General features: G+C 38.4%; 1 protein-coding gene across 1 annotated transcript in view; it reads left to right on the top strand.

Annotated features, from left to right (window-relative positions):
* Positions 1-20011, top strand: part of cdh2 (cadherin 2, type 1, N-cadherin (neuronal)) — a 72774-nt gene extending 52763 nt beyond the window's left edge. Inside the window, exons 8-16 of the mRNA XM_044134342.1 lie at positions 805-942; positions 1387-1572; positions 2731-2984; positions 4595-4737; positions 5716-5949; positions 6841-7074; positions 7313-7452; positions 14191-14355; positions 18440-20011. Coding sequence (XP_043990277.1) covers positions 805-942; positions 1387-1572; positions 2731-2984; positions 4595-4737; positions 5716-5949; positions 6841-7074; positions 7313-7452; positions 14191-14355; positions 18440-18646 — 1701 coding nt within the window. The 3' untranslated portion in view covers positions 18647-20011. The remainder of the gene's footprint in view (positions 1-804; positions 943-1386; positions 1573-2730; positions 2985-4594; positions 4738-5715; positions 5950-6840; positions 7075-7312; positions 7453-14190; positions 14356-18439) is intronic.
* Positions 20012-22305: the final 2294 nt, after the last annotated feature.

Below are 22305 nucleotides of genomic sequence, written 5' to 3'. Positions count from 1 at the left end.
GCCACAGCAAATTTTGCTTATTACCACCAAAATGAGAAGTAGAAGTTGGCTTGGCTGTTTCACACTTATTACTCTTACAAAGAGGCATTATGCATAACTAAGCAACAGTTTTTCTATCCACCTATTTTGTTTTACTTGTATCTTTTTTTCCCCCCTAAAACATTTTTATTTTTTGCATTTTATTCTCTCTATTACCCCTGTTGCAAAGGTTACTGCTCTCTCTATAAATTGGGATTGCATGCCTGTTTGAAGAAAATAAATAAAATGATGTATACAGCTGGAGCTTGGTAGCTGCAGCCTTGTGAGGGCAATCTGGCTGAGGTGGCTGCTCAATCACTCCCACCCTGGGGCCACCGTTTTATGTCCGCAAGTCGCCACCATGAAAGTAATTTGCCTGGCTCTCATTACCTAGCAACTGGTCCGTCACCTGAGTGGTTTTTAATGTGAAGAGAGTCATTTGTCCCCTTTACGGTACCGTTCATTGTGTGTCTCACGCGCACGCACACAAACGCTCATTAGCCCCAGAGGATGAAATCAAATTTATGCAAAAAAACTTGTCATTTATCATCATAATTAAGATGTTGGACTAGTCACATTTGCGTCATCTTTGTGGAAATAATTTAACACGGTGTGAATGTACATTGCTAGTGCTATCTTATTAGGGGTAGTTGTGAAGTAGAATAAAATATAGTGAAGTAATATGGAACTTATGTCTTTGAAAAGTTATAAATACACTTTAATTTGAAATCGTTTTGTGCCAACTGTCCAATTATCTCATTTTACTCTCCTTTTCTTCTCTTGTAGAAAGTGCCTCAGTATACTTTGATCATCCAGGCAACTGACATGGAGGGTAGCCCCATGTATGGCCTGTCCAACACAGCCACTGCTGTCATCAGAGTCACTGACATCAATGACAACCCGCCAGAGTTTACTGCTGAGACGGTAAGAAACAAGCTCTTATCTGAGATTCCACTAGAATAGTCTTAAGGTCCCACATTTTATCCGAGCGTTGGGTGAATGCACTCAACCGTCAGTTCTGCTCACTTACCTGGTTTTGCTTGCCTTGCACTTCTGCAACCATACACATACACAAGTCGCCAGCCATGTGTAAAGTGTTATATCCTACTCCAAATGTTGACACGTACAACTGCGGGGATGTCTGCCTCAGTGAAAGAGGCACTTACCGTGCTCGCAAATCACAGAAATTTGTAATGCTGCTGTTATGCTATCAGGGAAGCACAGGGAATGAGAACGCCGTGACCGGATGATAAGTTACCTTAGATGTCTGTTTACCCTTGATTGGTCCTGCTGTGCTGCGTGAGCCAGAGCACAGCATAGTATCACTAACGGGTCTCTCTTCCTTACATTTATGGTTTATTCATGCAGTTTTCTGGGGAGGTGCCTGAGAATGCGGTGAATGTTATAGTGGCCAACCTGACGGTGACTGACAAGGACCAGCCCAACACACCTGCCTGGAATGCAGTGTATAAAATCACCGGGGGCGACCCCACTGGCAGGTTCTCAGTGCCCACCGATCCAATTACTAATGAGGGTCTGGTAACAGTTGTTAAGGTGAGCGACATCTTCATATTTCTACCCTTTCAGCCTATCAAAGCACTGAATATTTTGCTACTAGAATGAATGCTTTACTGCAATTCGATAATTGCAGTAAAGCATCTTTCCATGTGTGTATTACTTGTGTGGAGCGATTTGCAGGTAATGCTAAAAGTGTTCTTACCCCTGACAGATTTTAATTTAAATTTCATTTAACGGAACCCCGATGTATGTCTTATGGTTGGACAGAAGACATGCTTGAATAGTAGAAATATGAATATAAATTGAGAGAAAAATGTGTTTTACGCCTTTCATGTCAAATTATTTAGAATCAGTGGCGAAATCTCTGACGTTACAGGAACCAGTCCCTCTTATACTGCTAATCACCTTTTTGCATGTTTCCACTGGTATTTTGAGGATTTCTGTTTAGAAATAAGTTCTTTGTCTTTGTTGTTGAAAGATCTCATTGCCAATACCCTAATGTATAGCTCCCCCTACAGATTCTCCATCAGATTCAATTCAAAACTTTGGCTAGGTCCCGCCAAAACGTTGTGTCCAGTTAGAAGAAACATGCTGGTATAATTAAAAGATAAAAAAAACAGACCTCTTTAAGGGTATGAATAATTTTGAGCTTAACTGTACATAGATAAAATCCAACTCTTAATTGTTTATCCTTGTTTTTCATTTAAATTTTTCAGTCAGCTCTAATTGCCACTTTCAAGGCAAAGAAATAATTAAAACTTCACAATTTTAAAACCTTAATCATGTATAATGTAAAGCACTTTGAATAGCTCTGTTGCCACGATGTGAAATACATACAAACTATATTTGACTTACCATAATTATGGTTTAGTGTGGTTTTTTTGTTTGTTTGTTTTTTTATAATATTCTCCAAGTCAATCTACAGTTGACTGAGCAGCATGTCTGTGAAGTAGCGGACTGCAGACACATTTCATGTTAACATGGTTGAACTCATATCAGCTTTGTTTCTTTGAACTGATTATAACAGGATATAGCATCTCTTTTCACATTTCTTGGCTATCCTAGTATTTTTCAGGCTTGATGAAAATGTTCTTTTGTAGGTTGCTCTGCACTTCATATCATATAAACACAATTCTAATGTGATAACTTTTCTTTTCAGTCCAAGTCTTTATTCTCGTCCTCACTGTTTTCCAGCCCATTGACTATGAAATCAGCAGAACGTATGTGCTGACAGTAGAAGCGAGAAATGAGGTTTCCCTGGCCAGAGGTATTCACCCTCCCAAGCAGTCCACTGCCACCGTCTCCATCAAAGTAACGGATGTCAATGAGAGTCCTTACTTTGATCCCAACCCTAAGCTGATCAGGCTGGAAGAGGGAATGTTGCCCGAGTCGACGCTGACCATGTTCACTGCACAAGATCCAGATCGATTCATGCAGCAAACCATTAGGTAGGCAGTATGCAGATAAAATAAAGTCTGCATTGTTAAAATGTCATTAAAAGACTGCACAGACATTGAATTTAAAAAAAATAATAATAATCCTTAAGAGCAATTTTTATATTATTAACAGGGCTTCTCAAAGGTTTTTGTGTTTGGGCTTCTATATAATTCAAGAGCTAAATTGACTTAGATGCTGTCTCTGCTTTAACCAACTTTGCACCATTTATGATAAATTAATATTTAATTCTGAGAAAAGGAGGCTTTAGAAAGTAAATCTAGTTCTTTCTCCTAAACCAACCTTAAAAATATAACTCTTTTGTTCTGTACTAAGCATTAATCAGTTATGCAATTAAAATGGAATTAATATTGGCTTTTTCTGGCTTATGTTTGAATCCTATTTTTTCTTATAAAATCTGCTGTGCAATTAAAGTTCTGCCTCTTTCTAAGCTTATTTTATGCTAAGCAGTTGAGTTAAAGTCTCAGTAATTGATGTAGAACTGGAAGTTCATTTGGTGAAAAACAAGCATAATTTTTTTTTAGATTGATTACAATTCTTTTTCTCAGTTAAAACCGTTAATTCAATTATTCAAGATTTTTTTTTTTTTTTTTTTTAAAGGCATGGTTGGATGTACTAAAATGATTTAATAATTCCTCCCTTAGAAATATGGCTTCATGTGTCACTGTGTAATGTGTCAGCTCTGAGCGAGCTCGACATTGAGCTGACATCACTTTCTAATGCTGTTACAGTGAAATTGGTTGAAATCTGCACAAAGTTGTTATATCATGTATTTAGTGATTTTTGTCCTAATTTTAAACTGAGATGCAGTGTTACGACCACTTTATGTTTGTGATGGCAAAGAATAATGCTTTGTAAAAAGTCTGTGCATGTAGGAAGCAGACCGTATGCATACCCTCATAAGGTCTGCTAAAGCAGTTAATTTATATGATTAAAATAAATGTTAAATTTTTTTTAAGTTAAAAAGAAAAGGAAATACATTTTCAGTTATTGTAGAGTACATAAAATACATTTCATGCCATCCAGTTTTCTGCCTAATATTTAACTCCTAATGTATATTTTTGATTTGTGCAATATGTTTACTTTGCTCAGTTTCTTTATTTACGCCATTCCTTACCAGAGGCTGGAACACCATAATTGAAATATGTGTCAGTAACAGTGTTTAGTAAAGTATGTTTCAATTTTTAGTGTTTCTGGTTAAAGATACACTTAGCAGCCAGCTTGTCCTGTTCTTCAATAAGCCTTTTCTGTTTTTACAATTGTTTATAGCTACTTGGCTCAAGTTTTTTTTTTTGTTTTTGTTTTTTTTTCTTCGTTTTTTTTCAGCTTTAAAGTAGTCTACTAGAAATGAAGTTTTTCTCGCAATTGATATAAAAAAAAAAAATGGAAAAAAAAAACCTGCTTGTTTTATTTGGGTGATGCAAGTCGCTGGAAGAGTTTTGTAAAATATGTCTAAGGTTTCTGCTTAAACAAAACTGCTTTTTAACCATTTTAACATTCTATAAGATAAATTGTGGAACCTGTATCTCTACAACACTGAGAGATGAGAGTGGACAGCTAAACTGAAATGAAACATCTGTGTATTTTCCTGTTCTTGTTTCAGATATTCCAAGCTCTCAGATCTGGCCAACTGGCTGAGGATTGACCCCAACACTGGTCGGATTTCAACAATTGCCATTTTGGACAGAGAGTCGCCCTATGTGAAGAACAGTTTATACAATGCAACATTCCTGGCCACAGACAACGGTATGTAAGCATTCAAGTGCTTCTGCAGTTGCCAAAAATACCTTGTTGAGCTTATGTGATGCACAGGTTTTATGGTCTGGATGTTTTACTCAGACTGTTACACAAGCACCTTTTTTTAAAGGCCATTACTGCTCGTGTGTTCAAGGGAAGCTAATGCCTCCTTTTTTCAGACAGAAGCCCAGTGGATGTCTAATGTAGCCCAGCTCTCAAGGGTCAGTCTTCCACTCAGCATTCCTTTGACTGCTTTTGTAATGCTTTTCACCTGAAGCAGCTGCCTTGTTTACAAGCCCCAAAGATGTTCTCCAAGCTTGAAGCACTATCATGAACGTGGCGCTTGGTGTATCAGCAGCACTGACCGCTTTAGCTGGAGGTTAATATGTTAGCAATCCCCAGAATCATCCACCATGTGGATGTTTTCACCTTCTATTTGCACTGGCAGGATTTACCTCTGTTCAGGTTTACCCTGTTCTACGGGGCATAGCTTAGGCCAATAGGCTTAAAAACTCTACCAATAAAGAGGTTTCTCAGCATTAATGGGTCAGGATTGGATGACTAGCTCCTTTGAGCGTGGCCTGAATGGCAAAAAAGCCTCTTAGCTGGGTGAATACATAGAGGAGCCTGAGAGGAACGACAGTGGGCTCTGTTTGAATGCTTTAGTATTCCTATCCGAGTCCTTCATCAGGAAGACGTTCTTCAGGAACACAGACACACCAAATGTTCTGATATCCACCTCTGTCTCTGCACCTCCTCACTTGAGATTAAAGTCTGAGATCAGTACACAGTTTGTATGGGGCTACGAGAGTAAATCATGATTTAATGTGCCAATGAAGAAACTCTATACTTTAGTTTCCATTGCTATGTAATGATAGCGAAACAAGAGATATCCGTTTGTTTACATATGTATCTGGAAATGGGAAATGTTTTAGGTATTTTTCAGAAATCCTTCCTGTATTTGACTAAAGATATTTGTCCATCCAGGAAAAATCCCAGCCAGCGGCACAGGCACTCTTCAGATCTACCTGGTGGATATCAACGACAATGCGCCAAAGGTGTACCCCCATGAGGCAGAGATATGTGAAAAACCCGAGCCAAATGCCATCAACATCACCGCGCTGGATGGAGACCTGAACCCCAATGCGGGCCCTTTCGCCTTCGAGTTGCCCCACAGGCCCCAGGACGTCAAGAGGAACTGGACCCTTACAAGACTAAACGGTGAGACATGGAACAATCTCAAATCCTGTGCCAGATCCATACAGGGGCCATTGAACCCCCCTGGGATAATGAGATTAAATTAATCTTCAAATTGCAATTCCCAGAATGTTAGACATGATGAGTCAGCTTTTTTCATTTGCTCTTTGAAGTTGTTGCAATAAAGCAGAAAAGAATGTTTGTTTTTTGGGGGGGTTTTTTAAGAAGGGGCATGTGAGTCATAAAAGTTTAAAACGAAAAACAAGGTTGATCACTGAGCAGTTTCAGTCATTAAAGCTTTAAGATTTTAATCTTCAATTAGCCTGAATGAAACTTGGAAAACATGTTTAAACATTTGTAAAAACATACCTTGGAGGTGTCAGACCTATTTAGTAATTTATTAATCTTACCAAATAGGCTTTAATTATTTATGCCAATTTAAAACAAAACCATGAGCAGACAAACTCATTTGTTATGTGTTCAGCTATTAGATAGTGGGAGATGAAACACAGTGAATAAATCTTAATAGGATAATGGCATTTGGATTATCGCAGCTGGGAATTTAGCCTAAGCAGCATTATCAAAAGGTATTCAGAAGATTTATAAGCTTCAAATCCAAATCCTGACCATGTTTTGGATTAGATATGCTGATGCAACTTCCAGGTAGGAATTTATGCTGCATATTTATGATAAAAGAAGTGTAATCATGGTGTGAACAGCATCTAGACAAACAACTTCTGAGTTTAGGAGTAAATCCCCTGTGAAAAACCTGATCTCCGAAACAAATATATTAGTTTATATTAAAACGCACTGAGCTGCTTAATTTTGGTTGTCACCTTTCCAAATGTTTTTCCTTTAAGGATACATTTAGAATCGCATAACAGTCACTTTTTTCTCTGTTCCTCCCTTTTTTAGGTGACTATGCTCAGATGAGCCTTAAGATTGGCTTCCTGGAAAGTGGGATCTATGAGGTCCCCATCATAATCACAGACTCGGGCAACCTGCCCATGTCTAATACCTCATACCTGCGGATTAAAGTGTGTCAGTGCGATATGAATGGAGACTGCACTGACCAGCAGCACATCATGGCCGCTGGTCTGGGCACGGGAGCCATTATATCCATCCTCCTCTGCATCATCATCCTTCTCAGTGAGTATCCCTGCATCTTCCTCCCAAACTGCACATCACATCAGCGAACACAGGGATTATGAAGGAAGATATCCACAATATCTCTAGATTACTGTCGGATTACTAAATAGATAGCCTTGATCAGGCCCACATCCAAGGTCCTAACATATCAGATCCGATTTAAATGTTGACAATAATTTGCAAATTGTTTATTTCCTTACTGTAACATGAGACCTCTCTCTGTTACTGTATCATTCAGTTCTCGTGCTAATGTTTGTGGTGTGGATGAAGCGTCGTGACAAAGAGCGTCAGGCCAAACAGTTGCTCATCGACCCCGAAGATGACGTGAGAGACAATATTCTCAAGTATGATGAAGAAGGTGGTGGAGAAGAGGATCAAGTAAGGACTACTATCCTATTTTATTCTTAGTCTCTTAGTGGTTGATTCTTAGATCAGTTTTCTTTAACTCCACAGAAAACGATAAATAAAATCAAACAGTTGCTGCATGGTCTATTATCTTTCTTCAATCAGTAAGTTAAAGAAAAAAGAACTTTTAGCAAGAATAAAAGTTGAGTTTGCTTATGATGAAACCTTTATTAAGGTTTCATCATAAGCATATCTGAACTTGGCATAAGAGAGCTTTTAAGGTTATTTTTGTAGTCTTATTTCTATGTTTTCTTGGAACATACCATTCCAAGTAAAGCTTCAAACCACTATTGAAAAGATAATACAAGGCAAATGTTCTCTTGTTGAGGAGAATTATTCAAGTTCCATCTCTGACACACATGTGCAGTCAGGCTGAATCGACATGGGAACAAAAAGCACCTCTTAGAAACTTTCTGCAAGCACATTTACATTCACTGTTTCTTTCTTGTAATATTTCTGCTTTTTTGTTGCTCCAAGATACACTTCTGAATCACTCGCATTGAAAAACATTTTTCTATTGTACAGTATTTCTTTATTGAAAATGGAAGACTTTTTCTCTCCCCTCTCAAAGAAAGCTGGGAATCAAAGGCTGGAATCAATAAGGCAAATACATTTTGATCCAATTGGTTCTGGAAGTATTGGAAATGTTTTGTCAACTGGAACAGCTTCCCGCTTCACAGCCCTAATGCGCACACAAACAATAGAAATGCAGTGCCACAGGCATCAATAATGTCCCATCTCTGTATTCTCCTGCGCTGATCAGACACGCACAGAATTCAATTGTCCTAATAACCCCTTGTTAGCAGAACGGAATCATTTCATAAAAAAGGCAGGGTTTTACCAAATGGGCTATTTTCCTGCTGCTGGCTGAAGTGCTTTGGTGGCTTAGGTATAACAGAAATGTGCAGGAGACCCCAGCCTGACCCATCGCAGTGCCAAATTAGCCTCAGAGACGTGTAATTGGTGAGCTGATGTCATTTAGAGACAGACATCTGCTGGGGCGCAATAATGAAGCCCTGTCTAAGGTAACAATATGACTGGAAAGCCATTACACATCTGCCGGTGATTAGGCAGGAGGGAGAACACCCATTTGTCTATTAACATTCTCAGTCTCACTCATAAAATGCACAAACCTGTGGACCAGAACATGTTGAAAAGGGAAACTGTGGCACATAACACCCCTCAAAGGCAAATGAGTGGGTGCAGCGATTTATTGAGGGAAAACAAGCTTCCCGTTTGGCAGAGAGGGGCCAGGGCGTCAGGAGAAAATGGTCTAGTCTGTGGAATGGGAAGCGGAGTCAGTGTTGGGTAAAAAATGGGTCCGACTTTCCCAGCGATGTAGTCTTTATAATGCCCACCTCTGTTCTCCCCATCTCCCACTGGGGAGGAAATTGAAGTGTCAGACCATTGGGTGCTCTCACAGAATGTGATTTTAGTTGCCGCTGTCATCGTCCTGGTTTGTACGGCTTTGTATAGACCTCATTTCATCAAACGGAGGCAGGTGATCAGCCTTCGCTCCCAGGAAATGGTAAAAAAGAATAAATAGCAAAATGAGAAGTGGTTGTGCACAGCTTCCCTTTAGAGAAAGGAGAAATGGGGGGGGAGGCAGGTGATTCATCTCCTTAAAATGACCTCAGATTGATTTGATTCATATTTACCTTTGATAGGGTTCAGGGAGACATGCTGTGAAAAAAGGCAGGGTTTTCTCCCTCCCCCTTTTCTGTTGCAACAAGTGAATCAAATCAAAATCTTCTCTGAAAGTGTTTTCTCCCTTCAAAGAAAGGAAGGCCTTGCCATTGCATTTATAATATTTTAAAAGAAATTGTGCTTACTTTGATTTAACACAAGATTTGCTTTTTGCAGTTATCGTAACTTAATTCTAATAGCACTGAACCAAAGGAAGTAATTGCCTCGTCAACATCCAAATGTTATTACTGAAAGTTAAATGAGAAAGGTGGTACTGTGTATTTAAACTACTTAACCCCAGAATGAGAAGAGGGGCAGTTTGCCAAAAAAAACACACTATCTGGTGACCAGCACATGTTTCCATTCGTCATTTGTCAACAAGTAATTCTGCTGGATAATCAAATAATGTATAACACCAAAATCTATTTTATCTAGACATGCAAATACTCTGAATGGTATTATGATGAATGTAGTAGTTGAATGAATGTACGTAGTTGGCAGAGGCTGGTATGATTTTCTTTATTTTTGATTTTCTTCAGCTTTTGAAGGCATAAGCAGCATTCAAGTTTATTTGCGATGTTGGTAAAGTGATGAAATTACTTGGCAGGCAGATTAAACAGGACATGAATCCACAGTTGTCTGCTGAAAGATAGTCCTTGCAGTTTGTTTTTGCACCAATAATGGTGTCCTTTTAGCCTCTCCATTGTCCTACACGCTCACAGCTGTTTCCTCACAGGCTGCTTTTTATTGGCAGACAAACTACAACGTATAGCTACAGTAATTTTGATAAACTTGTAAAAGACAAAAGAATGTTCAAAACATTTCTGAAATGTATTTATTTATTTACCCCCTTAAATATCAGTTAATTATTATTACTTTTTTTGTTTCTTTATTTTTTTCTTCAAAGAGTTTTTGCGACGCTAGTGGCTCGTATCTTTTGTGACAGTAGGCAGACAGGAAAGCGGGTGAGAAGAGGGGGAAAGACATGCGGCAAAGGTCATCGGCACCGGGAGTCGAACCCGCGACGTCCGTGTCGAGGACTAAGGCCTCCAAACGTGTTAATTAATTTTAATGATGCTATTCACAACAATACTATCACTATTTTTGCATATAGTGATAGCATTGTTATTTTTGGATATCACTACCTAACACTGGAATAACTTAATGTTCTAATTAATTTCATTTAAAAACGATGAACCATTATTTTTACTCTTGGTAAGAATATTACAAGAGTAATATGTATGAATTTATTTTATTTTACATAAATGTAGGCAAAAATCTAAAAAAAAACCAAACAAACAAAAAAAAAACATGATATTAAGCAGTTTTGAAGTGGTTACAAATTTTGGTGGATTTGTTCTTTCCAGAGAAATAAAATGGTGTTGGTGTTTTTTTTTTTTTTTTCAGGTTGCTTGATCATTGCTTTGATCATTACTACATGTTTCATACATCAGAAGATGGCTTTGGTCACACCAGTTCTTTCTCTGGCCTCATTTTAGAGGTTCTTAAAACTGTAGAAATGGTGGTGCTTGTTGAGGTTAGCTTTAAAGAGTGCATGTTTAATGAATGAATAAAATGTTGTGCTTGCCATACAGTAATCTGCAGTGATGCATCAAATTATGTTCTTGGTAGTTCTTAACAACTATATGACCAGCAACTGCTTTGCTTCTCCTCAGATTGTGATATAATATTACCACTACAAATAACATCCAAAGTTGGATAAATCCAAAATTGTTTTGTAAGATTTATCTGAAAGTGCAGTTTGGCCTCCTCTATTGGCATAGAAATTGGTTTCCTCTCATAATGATCACCAATATGCCTTTTGTAGGCCCTTAATCTGAGATGACAGCAATCAATATGGCTAATTGCTTATAAATGTTGTATTTTTGGGCATGCATTGAAATGAAATTAACAAATGCCAACTTCTGTTTGCAGCTTGCTGTAATTACATTTCAGTAAACTTCTACAGTATTGAAATTAACCTCATGCTGCTCTAACAGCCCATAACACTTAACTTGATCCCATTTTTAAATGTGTCTCGCCACAGATTATGTTTATGGAATGTTGATGTTTAGATGCTTATGTTTCAATGTGGTTCATGAGTGCTATGGGCAACCATTTCAGCAGAACAGAATGTTTGAGAAGCCACTTCCCCACAGAGAGTTGCTATGTCATTATGTCATTTTTGGTTTTTTGGATTGAGCACTGCTGACAACCAGCTTTTTACTGCGGTTGAGACAAATGGATTTCCCAACTTATCGTCACCCCTTTTCCTTTCCAATGAAAACTAAATCCCTTGTATTACTGAGTTTGATAACATTTGAAAATATTTTGCAATTGATGCAGATCTTTATGGAACTTGAATATTAGAAATTGGCACCTTAAAATATTTCTTGAAGTTAGTATATCTACTCAGTTTTCCATCATAATTACATAGACGCATGTTTATGATATAAGAAATAAGATATAGATTTTATTGTTGTGTAAAATGTTTGGAATTGCTTTTCCTTGTAGACATATTGAAGGTCTATGTTTTTATTATTATTATTATTATAAACCAGAGCAGTAAGCAGTTTTACCTCATTTTAAAAAATGGAATCAGCACTTCAGTTCAGATGATGATTTCTGAACCACATTCCAAATTAATGTTGTAAACAACTGTCGGTCAATCACTGTTTCTTATCAGCTTGGACTGTATGACATTGATCTATCTACACAACAGGGGCAAAGCTGTAACTACTTTTCTTACTTTGAAATAACTTGAGCGCATGATAATCACTTACTTAATTCACCAGAGGAAGTTACATGCTGACACCAAGTAAATAGAGCTCTGCAATAAAAGCCATGTCATATTGTGAGATCTTGTGCCAAAAGATCTCGTCACACCCATAGTAACTGCCTAATTTCTGTCTGCGGGGCATTACTCACCACTTATCAATAGTATTGAGGTTGCTTTTGCAAGCAGGGAATTATAATTTGAACACATTTGACAACTGCCCTATATTAAATGTCACAAAACAATTACATTAATTCTGTTTTTATGAATGAGTAAAATGCTGAAGCTATGGTACTTTAGATTTAACATAGGTATGCTTTTTATAGAGCAGCATTAGTGCTGTGCAACAAAGGAACAAGTCTAGCTATTAGAAAGCAACCATGCTTATTAGCCTGTGTGTGACATTCTGAACAGACCCGACTTTTATAAGTAGATTAATTGACGTTTGAATTCAAGGACTTTTTAAAAATAGACAACACAGCAGGAATATACATGTTATAACTACTCCTTTATAAAGCAGAATAGAATGTAGAGCAACAAAGACTTTCTACATTTTTTTTTTTACAAGATGTACACAAATGATCAGCTCAGTGAGAATCTGGGGGGAAATAAAAGTGTGTGTGAAACAGCATTTTCCAAATGGCTGTCATATCCATGTGACTAGCATAGTTTTCTCACAACATGGCAGCTGCAGCTGAAACAAAAGAATGTATTACAAGGTGGCGGAGAGGGTGTGTCATGTTGCACCTGAGATCATGTGTTATTTATTCGTAGGTGTTTAACCTATGGGGAACAACAAGCTTTTGAAAGGCCATGATAACTCAATATCTGAGGTCTAGTGTTCGTTCACAAGAAATGTGAACATTTCATGTTCCAGATTAAAAGAGCAGGGTTTGTTGACATGCAAGACCCCATCTTGAAAGAACTATTACATCATTCAATAAGACAACTCGCCAAACATTAAAATATATCCGGGCAGAAATGTGCAGCACTTAGGTTCAGTAAATTTAACATTTAAACTGCACAATTCCTGATTAGTTTGCCATCATACTCATGAGGATGAGTATGATGGCATACTCATCATACATCATCTACAGGTTCAATCTCAATTTTTGTAAAAGAGAACTGTTTGTATGCGCTATGTTCTTAAGATGGCTGTCCCGGTTTATCTACCAAACTGATAGTTCTGAATAAACAGACACCTTTTAAAATACTCTAGGCATAAATCCCAGTTTTATTTTTGGCTGTCCTGAGTATATCCTAACATTTGGCTACAAGTTAAATACTCCACAAATCTGTCAAGCTGGTAACACATCCAAGAGACAAACCAAAACAGTATTAACAATCACATTGTTTTATTATAGTTTTATATAAAGGGAATAACTTTTTGTCCACCAATTTAGTGAACCTCATGTATGAATATAACAGTCAGTGTGCATACTTACTTTGCAACGTTTGAGTTTCCTGTGCATAAGGTTTATCTGCACTCATGTTTATTTTAACATCCCTGTTTCCGTTGGGAGTAACTGTGAGAATGTACATCTGCAGCTGAGCAAAGATAATTTTGAAGTGGGATATTAGAGATGGATGGATTACTGAAAATCTCTTAAAGAGGGACAATCCATCATGCACGCCTATTAGGCACACACTGCCTCTCAAATGGTATTATCTTTATCATATCTGCCGTCGCCCTCATACCATCCAGCCGTCATTCACCTCAGCTGCTCTGCTCTCCATCACAGCTTCTTTCTCCAACTCTTTTCCCCACCTCCTTCTGTTCTCATCCTGTCTTCCTGCCCATGACTTTGCACAAACTGCGAGCCATTCAGGTTGCCTTGGTAATGTTAATAGGATTAGCAGTGGCTTATGCATATCCACCATCCCGTGTCTGGGCATTGATTAGAGCGAAATAGTTGCCTGCACATCCTTCCTGCTGCACTGTGCATGAGTACAGAGAGTTTGCAGCGTATGATGTGCTCCTCAGCTTGAACCCCTTCAGTGCTGGCTGCTCTTATGTGTCAAGTCATTCCTTGGCATGTTCCCTTAAAGAAAAGAAGATTAAAGTCCCCTCTCATGTTCTCTCAACTCTCCATGCTGCAATTTAACTTTTAAATTTTTTGTCCCCCGAGTTGAACGTCTTCACGCTCTTTGCAGCACAGGATATTTTTTTATCTGTTTAAATAATCTCACTTGGTTCAGGGTCTTGTCGCACAGCTCAGCTAAGCTCCATCTGTTTGCGTGTTCCCCAGGATTATGACCTGAGTCAGCTCCAGCAGCCAGACACGTTAGAGCCTGATGCCATCAAGCCGGTGGGAATCCGCCGTCTAGACGAGAGACCCCTCCACCCCGAGCCGCAGTATCCAATGAGGTCAGCAGCACCCCATCCAGGAGACATCGGAGACTTCATCAATGAGGTAAAAACACATTAGCTGAATACAGTTACTAACAACTGACGCCGGGTCTCTCTGAGGTGAAATTAAATCCGAGGAAGAGACCAAAGATGGCAACGCAGTCGAAAAGCTTGAATTTCATTTTCGAGTTGAATGAGTGTCCTATGACATTTCTTCCTAGGTAAACAGACTTTTATGAGTGAGCAGCATCAAGGGCTGCCTTTTAGCTGGAAAACAGACACTTTGAATTCAGTTATTAGAGCTGTTTTTTGTTTTGTTTGTTTTCCCAGCAGAGACCAAGAAACCTTTCTAATTTTGTCACTGCTGCGATGCTTACAAACCCCAAAATGTATACGATACTAACACACTTGGATATAATTGTTTTCCTCTTTCTGAAAAGTGGAGATAGAGATGTGTCAGCATAGTAATAGAAGATGAGAGCAGCAATGCATCGTCTTTCTATCGGCGTGCACAGCTCAGAGTGCCCTCGTTTGCCTGAGGCCATCATTGACTCCGGCATGAAGGGAGAATGTAAAATGAAAAGAGGAGTCATATATTTTTCACAAGCTCCAACAGACGAGTTTCACTGCATTACAAATGAAGTTCGCTCCTAGTTTTTGGATGGCGCCCATGTTTTTAGATTAGAGCTCGTTCTTTTCAGCTCTGCTGCCTAACCATTTATCTCTCAGTTCCCTTTAACCGGGCGCCATCCCCCCCATCCGGTTGTGAGTCATGAAAACAAGTTATAAACTTGTCCCAACAGCTCATATAAAGAGAAAAGCAATTTTTACGTAGCCCAAGGATTTAATTTATCAACAAGAAACTTTGAGGTATTGTATAAGGCTAGTATGTGATGGGTCAACACAAAGTAGTGAATCTTTGTGAAGGGAAAGGTAATTGTTAGTTTCCATTTTTTACATAGAAAAATCTGAAGTGCAGAAAGCTTATATATTCTGCCCCTTATTTCCTCTAAATCCAAAATGACCCAATTAGAGTTCACCCTTAGATAACTTTAAACCAGGCTTAGATTATGAAACCACATCCTACACTTTGAGTATCTCACAGAGCACTGTCTTATTCATCACCTGAAAATAGAAAGTATATGGCACAGCTGCAAAACTGCAAGTCTGACCTGAACATGTTGACTCTGGAGGAGCTGTAAAGATCTCGTGTAAAGATAATCTCTTTACAGATCAAGTATTATTTGTGACCCTTTCTGAAAATCGTTGATGCCAAAATACAATGCCCATCATAACGTATAGTAGTGGCAACATCATACCGTGGAGTTGTAGTTCTTTAGCAGGGAAAGGGAAGGTGATTGGAGCTGATGCAAGACAATTGATGGCACTAAATACATATCAATGCTGGAAAAGTCTGAAGCTGGTGAATGCTTACCTCCTGGGTGGACAGCAGCGCGAACCACACAGCCAGCTCAGCAATAATGAGCTGGTTTAGATCAGAACATATTCAGGTGTAAAAAGTGTTCACTTGAATATGCCCATGTTGGTCGGTCTAGAGTATCAAAATTGACAACTCCTAAAGCTAAGTAATGGTAGCTGCAGCGTACTCATTTAGTTGGAATGACCTAACTGATAGGGCCGCCTGCCAAGAGAGAGGGGAGAAGAAGAGGAGTTGGGAAGGGAGGGAGTGAGGGGGAGAGTGTCTCATCTCAATCCTGAATCGTGCACATTCTCTCAGAGCTCAGGCCTCTTAATTAAATTAGAAGGACAGAAATAAATCAAGCATATGTTTACCATAAGGACGCTAACTTCTTAGTTGGACAAACAGTACTCCATTAGTCAACTTTTGGCCTGGTCTCACAGAGGAAAGCAAAATTAAAAACATTAGCACAAACTTGCTCACATCGCTGTAGTTCACAGGTGTACACAGGCAGAGAACTTGAAGTGATTGCATTCTTTTTTCTTTTTTTTTTCACATAGTGGCTCATTTCAGCCCTCACAAGGTTTTCTGTGGCAGAAGGGGTTTTGATTGCACTTCTCTTTATCTGCAGGACGGAGCTGCTCCAAAATGTGAGGGCAGTTCATGATTTCACAGTTACGGGCTGTGATTGTTTCTACAACAGGGAATAACTCTGTTATAATGAAATCTTTTATTAGAATGCTGAGTTCAGTTATTGACTAACTTTATGAAACTGCCACTTTTAGATGGAGAGGGCTATATCCCGCAGAGCTATTACGGTTGTAATTGAAATGAACTATCCATCTGTCATATTTTTCACAAAATGATAAGCATCACAGCCCTGAGCAAATACTTAACCAAAGCTAACAAGTGGAAAATAATGGCTAAGTGCCCAGGCACTTTAATACACTCCATCTTTTATTTGAGGGCATTTCAGCACTATAGTGGCTGTATAGCGGAAACTATAAATCTTTGACAAGGCCCAATGAGCTGAGGCCTCATTTCTGTTATGTTCATGTACTTCTTTTAATTCACATATTATTTGTCGAGTGTCCTCAGTTCCAGTGGTAAGAGGAAGAAACCAGGCTTGCATCCAAAAGTGATTCATGGCCAAAGCACATCTCAACTCCTAGATTAGCAATCCATCAAGTCTCCAGAGTCCTGTTAGTGAATGAGGCTGGAAATCAATAACAATCCATAAGGACCTCTGGTGCTGCTATGAGGATTTCTGGGAATGTCAAGTACAATCTTCAAAACAGAACCACTCCCAACCTGCATCATGAGCTTCGAGATGACACTGGATATGCGCATGCGTGTGCAAACAACCCACTTGCCCTCGTCTTTGCTTGGATCTATGGTTTATAGAGCTGGATATCTATAAAATATTAAAGATGTTTTGAGCTAGATGGCAGATGACATCCTATCAGAGCTATACAGACATGGCTGAGGAGGGCAAGGGTCTCAGTCACAAGGGTTATTGAGAGAGAGAAAAATTCTACCAGGCATCTGAAGCTGCCAGTCATGCTTTCAAGAAGCAGATTTTTCTACATCCTAGAAACATCAAGATGATCTGAGTAAAAGCAGAGGGCTCTCCAAGGAGCAGGCGAGTCTGATGAATCTTGGCAAGAACCTCATTTCTTAAACAAGTGGAGGGAGACCCGCTGAAAGGTTTTACGGTAAATTGGCTTGTTTGTGAGAAGTAGCACTTGAGAGAGAGCAATGTTTATGTGGCCTCAATCCTTGGTGCAGGTGGTTCTGTGGTCTTATCTTCACATCCAGCAGCTGAGATGTCTACAAGTCCAGCTTAAGGCTCATGTGAGTTGGCTCACATGAGAAATGTTTTTATTATTATTATTTATTATTATTTTAAAAATAAGCATTTGAAATCCAAGCTATATAGTCTGCCTCTAAAATTGTATAATTGTAAGTTGGGGGTTAGAATGCCCTACTGATCAGAACAGTGCTGGGATGCATGGTTTAGTGTTGCACAGATCAACTAATTTTTGTCAAAAAGCAAGTTTTGACAAAAGCTGGACAAAGGCTGTGTAGCAAGAACAGCGTTGTCATCTACAGTAATTTCCTCACCAATATGAGCTTCAAGGACACTCTAAGATGGAGAATCCGTTAATTGAACTAAATGAGACATGTCTTGTGGTATGATAAAAGGAAATTGGAAGTGTTGGATTGTAATGATTTTTATGACATTTGGAAGACAAATTTGAGAAGCTTGAAGCCTGAGAACAGCACAATAATTGATCTATTGATGTATTTACATTATGTTGAGTGTGTGTGGGCGTGTGTGTGCGTGTGCAGGCGTGTGTTTGTGCTGGATGGACCAGTGGTGGGATAATAGATGGTATCATGAGGAAAGGTTGTGTGGAAATATTTAAGAAAGATTTAAGAAATTGCTTTTGGAGACATAACCAAAGAATTTAACCCAAGTCACACAGTTTTAAAGCAGTTGTATCAAATATTAAGGAAATGTACATAAGCTTGTGAGTGCATTGGAATAAAATACCTCAACGATTTTGTCTTGGCATTTATCAAAAAATTTTTTTTTTGGCTATGTTAACTGGGGTATAACAGGAGTTATTTAGTTGATATATCAAGCAGTGATGAGAGTTTTTTTCATACATTGTATGTTAAATATAAATCTTAATGGGGTTTTTATGTTTGTTTTTCTGCAAAGGGACTGAAGGCAGCTGACAATGACCCCACTGCTCCTCCCTACGACTCCCTGCTTGTGTTCGATTACGAGGGCAGCGGCTCCACGGCTGGCTCCCTAAGCTCGCTCAACTCCTCCAGCAGCGGGGGCGACCAGGACTACGATTATCTGAACGACTGGGGCCCTCGCTTCAGAAAACTGGCAGACATGTACGGTGGAAGCGACGATTAGGAGACGCAGGCTCACCTTGACGGATAAAAAGTTACGATTTTTTTTTTTTTTTTTAAACGAAGAGAAGGAAAGATTTCCCATTGAAGGACACATACAGCTTCTGATATTCCCATGAGAGTGATAGAACTGTGACTGAAAAAATACAAATAAACATTGATTTCAGAATTTTTTTCTAAAAACAAAACACACACACACACACACAAAAAAAAGAAAACAAACAACCTAGGCTTATTGTTGTAGTATACGCATACATACGCTTGTCGAAAGCTTAGGCATAGCCTGTGCTCCAAGTATGAAGAATGTGGGGAAATGACGCTCGGTGGACTGTCGCCACTCAGATTGTCGGTATTGAATGCGCTCAGTTAAACTTGAATTTCACAGTACAGAAGCACTGGGGATATAACGTGCCTTTTTGTACATTTTTTTGGATCTAAATGATTAGTTTTATGTTCAAGGCTTTAATGGTACTGACTTTTGGAGTGATTTCAAACAAAGTATGTTACACTCTGGTATGCTTCTACGTGCTTTTTTTCTTTCTTTCTTTTTTTTTTTGATTATCCAATGCTCCTGTTTTGAAGAAGGAAAATGATTAAGAGCAGCACTGTACAGTATGATAGACCTTTAGCGTTTCTCACTAAAAAATTAAAATCATGCAGCTGATTGCAAATAAAGGGAGTTATAAATCACACTTTTTGTAGCATTTTTTTGTTTGTTTTCCCTTCAATTTTTTTTTTTCTTTTGAGGTGATGTAGTATTTTACAAATGCAACAAAAACTGTTTTGGTCTGATCTATGTACACTTAATTTGCCTTAGTCATAATCTGATATTTTCAACATTTACTTCACTGTAAAAAGATGTGTGTGTGTACATACTGTTTTGTTTTACTTTCTCTTTTTTTTTCTTCCTTTGGATGTAGTATTATGAAGCAGTGCAAAAGTTCCAAACTTGTAAATGTATAATTTGGATAACAAATTAAAGTTTTTTGCATGTTTTTATCTTTTCATGACAACAAAAATTTGAGAAGAAAAACTGTTTCCCAAATTTATTTAAAAGTGGAAAAAAATGCAATTCTGGGTGACATTACATGTGTAGAAGTTAACGTTTTTTGTTGTTTTTTTTTTTTTTTTTGTATAAAAAAAGAAATAAAAAAAATAAAATGACAAAAAAAAATAAAAGAAAAGTAGTGATCTTGTCAGCACAACATTTGAATTTGTACCAAAAAAGGAGAGTGGGCTGGGTTACATGCCAATGGGCACTGACTAATGATTCAGCTTTAAGACTGGAAAAGGTTTTGGTGTGTACTGGAACACAAATTATACATCTCTGACCCCCCCCCAATCATCCAAATAAAATGCTGATTTTGGAGCTAAAAGCCCCTGTTTCTTTATTTCTTGTACACAGCGTTCAGAGGCTTAATTACTTTTTGAGTTGTGCTGTCTGAGAACAATAGCTTTTCCATAAAAATAACTCTCTGGAGGACATTTTGCCAAAGGTGCTGATAATCATTAATACCTTTTTCTTGTTTGCAAAAATTATAGAAAACTAAAAAAAAAAAAATATTTAAATCTTTTGCATGGTAGTTTTGTTGCTTTGGGGTTGTAAACTAAGCTGTAAATTCAAGATTTAACAATGTGTCTCCCAGTCAAGGGCAGAAACTTGAGGAAAACAAACTCATCCCACACCTGTCTGCTATATGGGATTTGTTCTGTTGGGCACCGTCAGATTAGACTTGACCTCGAGATGAAGATTGTCTGCTAATCCCAACGCTGGCTCTTAAGACTTCCATTTGTATTTTCTTAGGGTAGAAAACAAGAATCACTTGGAGAAATAGTTTCAGTTGTCTGATGAAAATCCCCTGTTTCCTCTTTCCCTTTCAGGCTTTAGGTTCTCTTACATGTTCAATTGTGAAAGACTAAGTAAAATGAGACTGAGCAAATTCTGGCTAGCTGGTGTTTTTGTTAAACATCCTCATCCGGCTCCTTCGAGAGCCACTGAACCCTTGTTTTCAAGTGACCTTGTGGTGTGCAGAGCTTATCTCAGAGTGTGCACAGCTCTGCACTCCATTTCCTATAGTTGACACAAAATGTTACACTGCAGAGCGAGATTTAATGTTGAAAAAACAAACTGTCTGACCTCCAGGTTCTGTTTCTACTGCAGCTGATTCACATTTGCTCAATCGAGCCACTTCCATTTTACCTTGAGGTTTTCAAACAGAAGCAATTCCCTTTGTCTTTTTGTCTCCACTCACTTAATGGAAGAGGTTAACTTTTGACTAACCCCTTTTGCTGGCTTTGATCTTGAGCCAGCAGACATGTGTTTAGTGATTCAACATTTTAATGAAGTTTCCAATGTGTGCACTGAAGCAGCACATACTTTGAGTAGATTGTGCACCATTAAAGAAGTAGTTTGACATTTTTAGACATCTGCTTGTTTGCTTTGTGAGGCCTAGATGAGTGAATGGGGGCTATTAAATTACACACATCTGTCCATTGTAGAACAATAGGCAGCAGCTAGGGAACACAAAAAGTGAAAATGGAAAAGAAAATAAATGTGGATCACATTTCCAACACCCTGAAGTCATAGCTAAAATTATTTAACATGGAGTTATTAGTTTACCAGTATCTTCTCATGGTACATTCTTGTTCACAGCAACTTCTTTTTCTCCAGAAAAAAATGTTGTGTTACATTGCATTTTTAAAGGGTTTTTATTCTATCTTGAAGTGGAGGTTAGGAGGACGTTTACTGATATGTGGACAATGATACAGGATGATATCAAGAAGAAACTTCTGAGATAATGTCCTGCTGACTTCAGGAGGACACTGGATGTAAACAGTTTTCAATGCTAATGTTAGTTCCTTGGTTAATGAAATGTATTATTTACACATCCGACACATAGTATGTGAAGATAGACATTGTTTTTGACTATGTTCACTGCAGCTTTTTCTGAATACAGGTGGACATACTAGCAGTATTAGAAATTACCATCCTTCCTTGCAGGTAAAACAACGCAGTGGCTATGAATCTATGACACAGTTCCGATCCAAGATGTAAGGGAATGGTCGGACCTATCTCCATGTACTAGCCAGTACAGCTGTCTACTATCATTAAGATTGATAAAGACAATGCTGACCAATTTCATAGCTAATCCAAGACCCCCTATTTCTTGGGCATGAAAGGCAGTGGCAGGTACTTCTACTTTCTAACCTTTTGCACATGACATCACACTCTTCAGAACTCTCCCTACTTCGCCATGACATGCGTCAAAACAACATATGCACTCCTGTAAACCCTGTCAAAAGACAGACATATGGTAGCCTAATGTTGCTTTTATTTTGTTGATTTCACTTTTTAAAATGGACATAGTGTGTTGTGCAATTGGCTGCTCAAACAGATAAGGATGCAAACCCAACTTGTCATTTTGTTGTACAACTTTTAATGTGGAGAGATATGGAGATGATAGATAGCAGCAGTCAATCATAATGACTGACCGCCCTCAGTGTAATCAAGGGTTTGCAGCGAACACTTTACAAGGTATGAAGATTAATGTTCATATACTTTATAAGTAAGTGTAGAAAGATATCAAATATTGTTTCTCAATTATATGGAATAGGTACATGCCTAACCATTAGTAACCATGGAGAAAACGCCTTGCCTGCACA

Source organism: Gambusia affinis, linkage group LG12, assembly GCF_019740435.1.
Source record: "Gambusia affinis linkage group LG12, SWU_Gaff_1.0, whole genome shotgun sequence".
Classification (NCBI taxonomy): Eukaryota; Metazoa; Chordata; class Actinopteri; order Cyprinodontiformes; family Poeciliidae; genus Gambusia; species Gambusia affinis.
This window is presented reverse-complemented; position numbering and strand designations above follow the sequence as displayed.